This window comes from Lycium ferocissimum, unplaced genomic scaffold (genome assembly GCF_029784015.1).
Source record: "Lycium ferocissimum isolate CSIRO_LF1 unplaced genomic scaffold, AGI_CSIRO_Lferr_CH_V1 ctg5105, whole genome shotgun sequence".
NCBI classification, from domain to species: domain Eukaryota; kingdom Viridiplantae; phylum Streptophyta; class Magnoliopsida; order Solanales; family Solanaceae; genus Lycium; species Lycium ferocissimum.
In genome coordinates this window covers 82,681-94,455 of record NW_026725868.1, presented here as the reverse complement: position 1 = coordinate 94,455, position 11,775 = coordinate 82,681, and the positions used below count along the sequence as shown (strand labels likewise).

General features: G+C 35.1%; 1 protein-coding gene across 1 annotated transcript; it reads right to left on the bottom strand.

The window, feature by feature from the left end:
* Positions 1-4,963: 4,963 nt before the first annotated feature.
* LOC132044718 (LOB domain-containing protein 21-like) lies at positions 4,964-9,368 on the bottom strand. Its single transcript, XM_059435223.1, has 4 exons — positions 9,289-9,368; positions 8,917-9,230; positions 5,714-5,775; positions 4,964-5,074 (listed from the first exon to the last, which is right to left on the bottom strand). The coding sequence occupies exons 1-4, from the start codon at positions 9,366-9,368 to the stop codon at positions 4,964-4,966; spliced, it is 567 nt and encodes a 188-aa protein (XP_059291206.1).
* Between the last annotated feature and the right edge of the window lie 2,407 nt (positions 9,369-11,775).

Below are 11,775 nucleotides of genomic sequence, written 5' to 3'. Positions count from 1 at the left end.
CGAATGGTGCTTCTCCTTCCTTCTCTATTTTTCTTGAAATTTCTAGGACTTAAAATGATGACAACTTACCTCCTTTGGTCATCCCTTCATATATATATATATATCAATATAGCACATGACCATGCACATGCCACTTAAGTTCCCTCAAATTTTCTTCTTTAAAATTCTAGAGATTTCAAAAGATGAACATGATAAAATGACTTAATAAATCATCCATTTCTACAAATATTAATCTTCCAAGTAGCCATGGCCCACACTACGTGGCCTTATTTTTTTTTCATGAACTACTAATTTCCAAAATTCCACTTTTAACCCCAAATTTCTTGTTAATAATTCCATCCCATAAAATCATAAAACACTTATGCCTTACAACAAAGTCGGAAAATAACCTCGTCCCTAATTTGTCGCAACAACTTAAAAATATTCCGACGTGCGAAATGCGAGATGTAACAACTAAGTTGAACAAAGAAAGTAACATTACAACAGGTGGTTTATCATAGGGACAATGAACATTTATATGGTCAGTGAGTACACACAAAGAAATAGAGGTGTTAACAGGTTCAAGGAGGCTATACCAACATTCCAACATAGGAGACCAAATTAACATGGCATATTTAACACAGTTTGGCACATAAGATTAGGTTCACAGGCTAGCATCCCCATAGCTTAAACTTAAAGTTGAAAATACTTTAATGAAGTGTCCATTAACCTAAGCATGTAGTCATTTATACATTATCCATCCAATAAATTAGAGTAAGATACGCTTAACATGACACTAAGCTAGGTCTAAGCTACTTAAGTCTCATTTTTAACTAATACACAGAAATACCTAACCTCAAACCAGTTCAAACATGATTATATATCAACTTTCATGATTAATAGGCTAATAGTGTGTTACACACAGCAAGCATACAACTAAATACAACTAATCTAATCAAAATTAATACATGAATCCAACAAATAAACTAAGCATGCCATATTAACAACTGAAAACTAACACAGAGCTATTAAATGAACTACACGCTCTTAACAAATTAACACTACACTAAATAAAATATATAAACATAACATAAATGCAAAAAACAACCACAGAAAAAAAAAACTAAAACAATGAAGAAAGGGGGATTATTTACCTTTCTTGTGCGCAGCCAATGATCGAGAATGGAATTGTTGGACTTCTTTTGCTCCAAACCCAATTCTCAAGACACATACAAGAGAGAAAATGAAATTTTTATAACTTTAACTTACTCGAATAATTGAAGATTTCAAAGAAAAATATGCTAAACCCTAGGTAATTCGAGTGTTTGAATATGTATGATATTCTATCTTTGTAAAATGTGAGAAATGGGGTTCTTTATATAGAATCCCAAATTAGAGAAACCCTAGCTCAATTTCGATGTAGGACATTCACAATTTCTGGGAATGGTTCCCTCAATCCAACATTCAATGGATAGGATTTAAGCAAATAAATGTGTAAAGGGTCAGATTTGACTCAAATCTGATCAATCCGCTGGGTTCCTCATGAACCAATGGCAATCGACCATTCAAATGAAAGTAAGACAAAATTCATTAAGAAAAATGTACTCGTTTGAACTTCAAATGTAGGAAAAGTAAAGGAAAAAAGGGTTTAATACCTCATTTGGGTGGTGTGTCAAAGGATTTAGGTGAGAAATGGCAGAGCAATAAATGCTCTTGCCATTCTCAGCCATACAAAAGTCAACACAACAACGTGGGCTCGCATTTTTGCCAATTCCGGCAGTGGTGATGAGGTGAGAGAAAGGGGAAGGGGAGGCGGCGCTAGGGTTTGACGAGGAAACCCTCGTATTTTATGTGAAGGGGTCGTTGGGCATAAGGCATACGTATATGTTTGTGGGAATAACGAAATTGTGCCGGGTCAGCCTTATATAGTACTGGACTCGGCCAAAAATAAAAAGAAAAAGTAAGAAGGCGGCTCAGAGCATATATACTAGATATACATAGATATACGTGTATATCTATGTATATCCGTATATATATATATATATATATGCATAGATAGGGAGGGATAAAAGGTGAACTTTTTATAAAGAACCAAAATTGAAAGTGGCCGATAATTAAACCTTCCAATTAGGACCAAATTAAAATTGATCAACTAATCAATCAAATTAAAGACATGGCTAATTATGTAAAAGACTTAAGTTACAATTATGACCTTAATTGACTTAAACCATGAAATTGGTTATTTCAATTATGGCCATATTTAACTAACAATTGATTATTTTAATTGAAGCCACAATTAAGCACATAATAAACAATTTATAAATATAACCACAATTAAACATTCAATTAATTATGATTAATCTAAAAATTGCACAAATGCAAATTGATTATGCAGAGACTAAAATTTTGAGAGGTAAAATGATTATTTATTTAATTAATCAGGTTTTCTTGAATTGAACGCAGTAAAATACTTGCTAATTAATTCTTCAATAATTTTCACAATTTATTGAATAATTGTTTTAAATTATTTTCTGATTTAAGCTCGGCAAATGCTTTATATTAATAGCAAAAATATGTAGATTATTTTTTAAATGACTTAATATATATTTGAAATTATTTTGCCAAATGAAATGGAAAAATATTATCAGAATACTTTTGCAAAATCATTTTGATTTATAAGAATACATATTTCACTCCGTTTGAGATCCAAGAATCCCGGGTAATTAAACAAATTACTGGAGGTTAAAAATTAGGTGTCAACAATGACCCGTCAAGTCGTTTTGGTAATTCTACCTATTTTTCCCTCAAAGACCCTTCCCTTAACTGTACTTTGGCATATTTGACTTGCGGAGGTGGGTAATTTTGTCATCGAGGCAATCATATTAGTGTCGGAGTGAAAAACCTAAGTTTTGAGCCCCTCAGTTGTGATTTTGGGAAAACCTTGACCAATAGTTGACTTTTTGATATATGCGTTTGGAATTGAATTTTGATGGTTCTGTTAGGTCCAGAACATAATTTTTGACTTGGTAGGATAGCTGGTTTGGGTCCCGAGGCATTCGGGTGTGATTTGGGTCATTGGTTGAAAGTTAGGATTTTGATGTTGTGAAGTTGACCTTAGTGACACCAGGCCAAGATGACCTCTTTTACGAATTTCGAGTGCGTGAGCGAGTTCGTAGCATGTTTGGCTTGTGTCCGGAGGGTTCCGGGTGAGTTTCGAGTGTCAAAACCAATTTCGAAAGACACTAGAAAAACCTGGTGTTCAGTTGCTGGCGTGAGTTGACCAGGGTGGTCAACGCAAATGCGAGCCCTTAATCGCGTTTGAGAAGGAGGAATTGGGCTAGGCTGGGTTAAGCCCGGGCATCGTGATCTCGATGCCATCGTCGCGTTCGTGATGTTGGGGCAGGTCAGGGCCACTTTCGCGAGCCTTGCCTCGCGTTAGCGAAGAAGGGATGGGCTGAAACAGTGACTTATTTCCCCACTTCGAAACTAAACCTTATTTTCACATAACTCAATTTGTAGAGGTCGATTTTGGGAGAAAACAAGTGTTAAGTTCGAGATTCATCTTTGGGGTAAGATTTTAACCTTGATTTCATCATTTCCCATTGACTCCTTCCATTGTTTAGAATTAAATCATGCTTTTGGGGGTTTTAGCCCTAACTTAAGAAGTGAGTTTTTCTTGAAATTGGAGGTCAATCCATGGTTAGTTTTAAGTAATTTTCTGGATTTAGCTTAGTTGGACTATGGGTAAGGCGAATTTAAGTTCAATTTCCAATTGCCCATAGGCTCGGGTTTGGTTATTTTGGGTTTCGATTATAAGTATAGCAATATGGGTATTTTTGGATTCGTGTGACCTCGTAGAACACTATTTTTACCTTGTTGAACTCGAATTCTTGATAAATTACCGTGTTGACCCTCGGGGTTTAGGGATGGGGTTTTGGGTTGACTTTTCGACCCGAATCTCTTTTATGGCTTTATGGGTATCATTGGACTCGTGTGTTAATGTAGATTTCATAATTGTTAGACTTTTCTCACTCGAAGGCGCTTTGAAAAAGGAAGGCTCAAGTTTGAAGTGTTTGTGGCACCCACTCGGCCTTGAGATAGGTTACGGTTACTCTTCTAGACACCTTAGTGGTTGTGATGAACACTTGGGTGGGTATCAGTGTATTTGATTGGGAAATTGTCGCATGATTAGGATATTGTGATCGGGAATGCATGTTAGGCCTACGGGCAATGGTTGTGGTGATAAATCCACTTAGGTTGGTATGGTTATTACTTATTTAGTCTATGATGGCCATGTTTGATTGATTCTTGGGAGTATTGATTCACTTTGCATTCATTATCCCGTATTCCATTTATATCATGAAAGTGGCATCAATCTCGACCTTGAGTTGATATTATGTGATTCGTGAGGTATATATGTATTCATTCCCTATCTCATGACTTTATTAACACTTGTTACCGTGCATTTGATACTTATCCATGCATACACACATATATTCATTGTGATGAGATATTTATGAGATATGAGATGGCGCGTCATGACCGGGAAAAAAGTAAGATTGACGTGTTTACGCCCGAAGGGAAATGATTTCGGGTATGATGATATGAGATGCGTGGATATGATATGATATTATTGATATGGTTCACACCTAGTCCGAGGGTACATACCAGATGGCGTTGAGAGGTACATGGACCTCGAGAGTGCCCCATAGGTCATGCCGTAACCTATAGCATGTGTGTACCAGGTATGAGATTTTGCCAGTGTATTTGAATTCATGCATTTATTCATCTGATCCATTGCATTGTCATATGATTATTGATTACCGCCTTGTGGGTGGAACATGACTAAAGACTAAGAGAGGTATATAGATGTTGACTGTGTGGTTCTACTTGTGTGTTTCTCTTCAATCTTTATATGCTTTATGCGTTATTCCTTCGTTGTCGGCCTATGATACCTACCCAGTACTAGTGGTTTTGTACTCATTTACACTTGCTGCACTGTTTTATGGTGCAGATACAGACCTGTGCTCCAGTTCCATCCCTCGTGGCTGATTTCGAGGCCATCATTTCCAGATAGGGTGAGCGACAGCTGGACCTGCAACCATGGATTCCCATCTTTATGTTGTCTTGTCATTTCCTTTGGAGACAGCTTTTCTATTTTTGTACTGCCTAAGACTTGTATTCTACTTAGAAGCTCTTGTACGAGTTAGACCAGGTTTTGGGTTGTATTTGACTAAGTTATACTCCACACTTACTTATATTTATGGTAAGACTGTTTAGATAATATTGTTGGTGTTAATGATTCTCTTACTTTCCTTTTTAAATGATTTGCTACTTCGAGAATAGTACGCCTACCGGTGGGAGGGTTTAGGTGCCATCATGACCCTCGAATCTGGGTCGTGACAACTTTGGTCACATCTTCATTTCCTTAACTTCGAAACATCCAGTTTCACTAAATTCAATTCAAAACCCGCCCAATTGTCTCGGGAACTGCGTCACCCATATCCGCAAGTCATAAATACCAATTAGTAACTACGGGAAGGGTATTTTGGGGAAAATAGGAAAAAAAATCAAAACGACCAAACGGGTCGTTACATATTTCTTCTTGTATTATTTAATTTTTTCTTCTTGAATACTTAATCTAAGTAGACTTAGTTGTTGAGCCCCATCCTATTTAATTTCTTTTCACTTGTGTGATACATTTTTTTTTATTATTTTCTTAAATCTGTCTTACACTATTGTAAAACGGTGATACATCTTTAGTCTTGCCATCTTTCATGTTCCTTGATTTGTCACCTTTGAAAAAGTAAAAATGTTATAGAGAATTTTTGCCAAAGTCCTACAGAAGTATGCATGGCATCCTGTTCTAAATTCTACTTGTCACTCTTATATGGCATTTTAACAAAAAAATATACCGAAAATTAACCGAACTATATTGATACCGAAGAGAAATCGAGATGATGGAACGGTTTCGAAAATTCTAATTTTGATTATACAAAATAAAATAATTGAAAAACTAGTGTGGTATAAATTTTATAAGAAACTAGCTGAACCGTACCATTTACACCCCTAACTAAATCCGCATCTTGAATGGAAATACGTTCAATGTTCGTAGCTTCTTCCTATCACGATCCAAATCTTGTACTTAGGTCGCGATAGGTCACCTATCGAGCTATCCCATAAGGCAAACCCTCTAAATTAAGATATGCAATTATTAAGTAAAGAAACAAAGAAATAAATAGTCTCAAACGATGTCATAGATAGATACAAGTCGGAAGCTAAGTAAAAAGGATAAGTCTGCCAATATAACCCCAAAGTGTACAAGTCATGGGGATAATATAACATGGCTACAATAAATGAGATGCATCTCGGTAAAATGAAAAAACTAAGTTTACTATGGACGGAGTAGCCTCCATGGTAAAATGGTAACTCAACTCAATTGGAGCGACTGATAGAAGCTGAAATCAAGGGTCGGCTATCTGATTACCACTTGTACCCCTTGCATACAACCAAACAATACCAAGTGTGAGTATAAAGACCTAGCAAGATCATCGATTCGCCCTCTTAGTGTACTCTTGGAAAAGTCTTAGAAATTGCTACTATGGATAAAGGCATAACAAGAAAATACATGTATAATAATCATATAGTAGTAAAGCAACTGAACTGAAACTACCGATACAAATAGCAAGTGTAAACACAACATGATAATTGTAAGAAAACTGCTATGGGGCATAGGTGCATGTCTGACCCATCCCAGACGATGCATCAATCCATATCTTACCCATCTTCGAAGCGTAGGTCATTGTTAACTGCCCCAGCAGTGCAACGACCATCTCGACTTACCCCGTCTCACTAGTACTATATACTAGCCTCATGCTCGACATCAACGTAGCGTGCTCAACAATGTGATAGTGAATGCTAATCAGTTAAATAAGTATCACATCATGCTCATATCAATAACAAGTACTCCATCCGTGTCAATTTATGTGAACCTATTATACGAGGCGGTTCTTTGACCATGTTTTTCTTACATTTTCTTAAAATTATTTGAATTATAATTTATCATTACTTATAGTACTTTTTATGTGGTTTCTAAGTATATAAATTTTATTTTACAAATTTGAAAAATCTATGTCAAAATTTGTGGTCAAAATTATAAAGTTTGACCCTCGTACTCCGAAAAGGTTCACATAAATTGAAACGGGTGAAGTATTAAATGGTGTAAAAACACAATAAGCGATCCTTTTGGCCAAACTAAGTACTTGATAACTACTCAATCTAGCTCACTCTTGCGCACTCATACAAACTGGGTAGTTTAAGTGCATACAAGCATCACATATAACATGCTTTTTTTCATATTTAAAAAAAAAAAAAAAAAAAAGCAAACTAAGAATTAAAGAATCATTTGCCTAAATTTTGTTAGCCAAAATCTTACTTGAATTGGAAAGTTCCACCCAAATGAGCTTGAGTGACTTTAATATAATCAAATGCATCAATAACGGGCCCAATTTAGTCTAGGAAAATTATTTTTATAATTTTAAGGCGCCTTGGCGTCAAGGTCAGCTCATGAGCAACTCAAACCCAGCCCTTGGGCCAACGGTTCGTATTTAAAAATTGAATTAATGGATGCATTACCCACACTCTAAGGAACTCATTGCAATAATCAAAATCCTATTCTGATATCGGTTAATAGTTCAAATTAAGGATTTTCCCATCTTGAGATTAGGGATAAATTTCCAAGTTGATCCCTTAATTTTTACGTGATTCGTGGTTCAATTATCATAAAATTGAAGTATAATCATTAGGGTATTAATTAGGAATCCATAAATCGAATTTTAGAAAAAGAAATTCCACCTTTTGATCGCCCAAAATCGAGAGCAAAACCTCTTCAAAAAACTCAGAGCGTGAAAAAACTGATCTAGAATTTGAAAATCTGGTATATCTCTACAAGGCCTTCTTTGCGATCACGGGCCCTGTCTCGCGTTTGTAGGCTGGCACCAGGTGACACTATGCGATCGCGGTCACTCCCCTCGTGATCGCGCAAGAGAGTTGACCGGGGTAAATTCTAGCCAATCCTTCGCGATTGCGTGCCTAGTACTTGCGATCATGGTGCCTTGACTCAACTGCATCTCCTAATCGCAGTTGGTTTCCTCGCAATTCCTAAGGAGGCACCAGATAGCGGAAAATCTGCTATGCCAAAGTGAGTTTCAATGTCACTGAAACACCCCGAGCCTCTCAGGTCCAAACCAAGCATGTCAACAAGTTCAAAAACACATTATAGACTAATGTGAAGTCTTAGTTCACTAAACTAAAAGGCACGCTAATACTCAAAAGAGTTGTCGGTTCCTAAATTTGACTTTCAAGTCTTTCAAAATAAGATTGCATTAAAGAACCTTCCCGAGTCCATCGAGTTTCAACCGAGCTATCCCACTAAGTCCAAAAACACAATACAGAGCAATTCGAAGCATAAAATCAACGATTAAGTTACAAATGCTCAAAATGAGGGTTTCAGTTGTTACACTTCCAAAGTTGAGTCATGCTAGTACCTGTGCAAGCTTCTTGTATCACTCAAAAACAATTCTTCAATTTTCTATATTTTTGTATAATCATTCATGTAACAAGTTAATAACTTGTCCAAGAAAAAAAAGATTCGTTAAGTGAATTATGTAACTTTTATTGTAAGCAAATGTATGAAATTTGGCGTTTGTGTGTGTGTGTTCGTGTTGGTTGTTTCATTGTGTTTCAGGTTAAACCAATGGGGGGCGCGATAGGAAGAGGTCTTAGAAGAAATGGTCATGATATATGTACGAGATGGCGGTTAGCTTAGACGTAAATTAGAATAGTGAGTTTTGTACCGTGAACATCTACTCGGATGACCACCAATGAAATTTTTCCTAGAAAAAAGATGAAAGAAAGAAACTAAAAAGAAGTAAATACCTGGCATGCTGAAATGAGCATCAGATGGAGAAACCAAAGCCAAGGAAGATCTATCGAGCTCTTCTTCTGACTGTTGTTCTTCCATTTGCAATGTGGCCATTTTCTTGTATAAAGAAATATGATTTTGTATCATTTCAAGCTCCTTTTCATGTGCTTCAATTTCTGCCCCCAGTTTTCTTTCAATGGCAAGGCAACCATGGACAGGATTTTCCTTCCTAATCTTAGCCTCTAATATTAGGGTTTCAGCAGTTTTTTCCTTCTGGTCATCAGGAACAGAATTAAGCAGCTTTATGATGTTGTCTACTCCGAAAAGTCTGATAAACATTTTGAAAATCTTCAGCTGTAGCATTAGAAGGAAAATATGGAGCTAACTGGCAATTTGCGTCACATTTTTCCCCTAGGTGCTTACACGCTGCACATGCAGCAACAAACATGAACATATCAGCATTCATCTCCCTTCCATTCGAGAATTAATCTTAAATACTTGATTGAAAAAGAATAAGCAGACCTTTATTTTTCTTACTATTTTGTTGTGAATATGAAAATGGAGAAGAATCACAGAGTTAACCACGACTCAATATGAAAAATATATAGAAATATATTGATTTACTACTTTTATTACAGAATCAGGTAACATTGAAGGTAATAGGATTTGAACATGTAAACTAAATAGGCCTAGATTTCATTCATAAAAAATAAAAGGTATCTCTAGTAGGGAAATCCTCGTGATGAATAAAAAAGTTCAAAAGATAAAAAATAAGTTTTAATGGATTAAGATTCTCTTATTGAATATGCTCAAATTTCTTCAACTCCAGTTAATATGTAAACAATTATGTTTTATACAACAGTTATACCTCAATCTTAAATTAGTTGGGTGAGCTATATGAATAATCATTATTGTAAATATTATTTCGTTTGGATTCATAATACTCCAATATTTCATACTTCATAATTATTTAAAATTAAAGATTCATCTTTTAATATACTATAATGATTATTTATATCTAATATACTAATTAATTCTATTTGTTTATAATGTACCGTCCATAAGGGGTGTTCAAACGAAATCTTAAAATCAAACTAAATTGATAAACCAAGTCAAACCGGCAAAAAACCGATTTAGGATTGGTTTAGTTTGATTTGGTGATAAATTTTAAACATCCGGCAATACTTGATTTGCTTTGATATTGAACAAAAATAAAAGGGCATCAAACCAGCAAATATCCACAAACTTATAATTGTACTAGTCTTTGAAAACACGCGTTGCGCATGTACCCCATTTCAATGACTACAAAAATTTTAGAAACTGTATAAACATTACTAAAAATGTAATTGAATTATATAAAAAATAAAGAAAAAGTGTAAGTTTCCGAAGATGTTAGAATATTAATGTCATTCTTCAGTTAACTCAATAAAGCTAAGGGAGAATTCTTGAAGAGGAAAAGTTATAATTTGAAGAGACAGCATAAATAGCTTAAATTTGACAAGCGAGAAACTTAGCTAGGGATCCAATAAAACTTTATATACCAAAAATTCATTATACCCCTCAGTATTTATCGTAGCATATACTTTAACCAATAAATAAGGATGTGGTTAAAACACTTGAAATCATTTCATGAGAAAATGTTACGATTTTTCCATGGAAGTGTTATTCAGCTTGGAGATATTTTCGATGAAGCTTCGTGTTGCAATAAAGAAGAATTTTAGAACTTCAGCAAGAGTTTCGTTGTTTGAGCTAAGACCATCTTAAGAAGAAAGTCCAGCCATTTCCCGATAAATTTACAGCCATTGAAGACTCAATAAAACTTTTACTACAAGTCGCACAACTAAGAATGACAGAATCAAACTATTGTTTGCAGCACTAAGTTGAACCTGGTAAAGGGTCATATTTGCCCCTTTACTATCGAAAATAAGTTATATTTTCCTTCCGTTATACTTTTTAAACAAATATATCTATACTTTAGAGCTATATTTACACATCACCCGTTAAAACTAGCTATATTTGTCCTCACCCGTTAAAACTTCATGTTCAGCTTTAAAAAGCCATCATGCTCTTATTGAACGAGAAAATCAGCCCCATCTTTCTGGAGTTCACTATAAAAAATTCGTGCTTTGTTTACCCCTCACTCTAAAGTTTAAATATAGTTCACTTTTATAACAGAACGTTGAAAACAGAATGAATTGTTACCAGAAATGAATTTTCTTTCTGAAAAATAGAATGATTTTTGGACAATCCAGAATTAAAAAGTAAGGCACTTCACTACATTCTTTTTTGGATCGTGCCAAAGTGGTAATTATATAACTAAAAATTACGTGAGATTTAATTTCACTCTTTCTATGTAAATTTTTCTTTATTCAACTATTCAAAAAGCTCAACATATATATCCACCCCCCTCCCAATGAGTATAATTATTCCCTCCATCCATTTCAGCTATCAGTTTAGCTCAAAATAATTGTCTCTTTCGGAATTCAAGATTAAAGTTGTCAATTGTTATCAACCATGCTCCTAACATTAAAGTAGTAGTTATTTTTAATGTTGGATTTTGGGTAGTTGGTCGCTCTATGGGCTGACCCGACCCATATAAAAAGGGATAAGGATAATAGCAGTTAAAAAAAAAAATCCCAATAGGGAAGTTATTGCTCCACGTTAGTTTTTCTCTATTAAGTGTAAATTGTTCCTCTTCTGAAAATCCCAAGTATCTGCTCCCTTCTTGAAGAAAGAAATTCTTTCTTTCTCTAAGAACACACAAAATCGATTAAGGCATTTAGTTTGTGAATATTAACTTTGTTTCCTAGTGATTCAAGTTCGACTTGGGGCGATTCTTTTGGTGGTGAGTTCAACGATCTTCCGCTGCGCTA

Coding starts and splice junctions, on each gene's coding strand:
- LOC132044718 (XM_059435223.1), bottom strand. CDS start 9,368: ATGAATGCTGATATGTTCATGTTTGTTGCTGCATGTGCAGCGTGTAAG. Junction 5,776..8,916: donor TGCTCATTTCAGCATGCCAG/GTATTTACTTCT, acceptor ACTTTTTCAAAG/GTGACAAATCAAGGAACATG. Junction 5,075..5,713: donor TATCACCGTTTTACAATAGT/GTAAGACAGATT, acceptor CCATGGTTGCAG/GTCCAGCTGTCGCTCACCCT.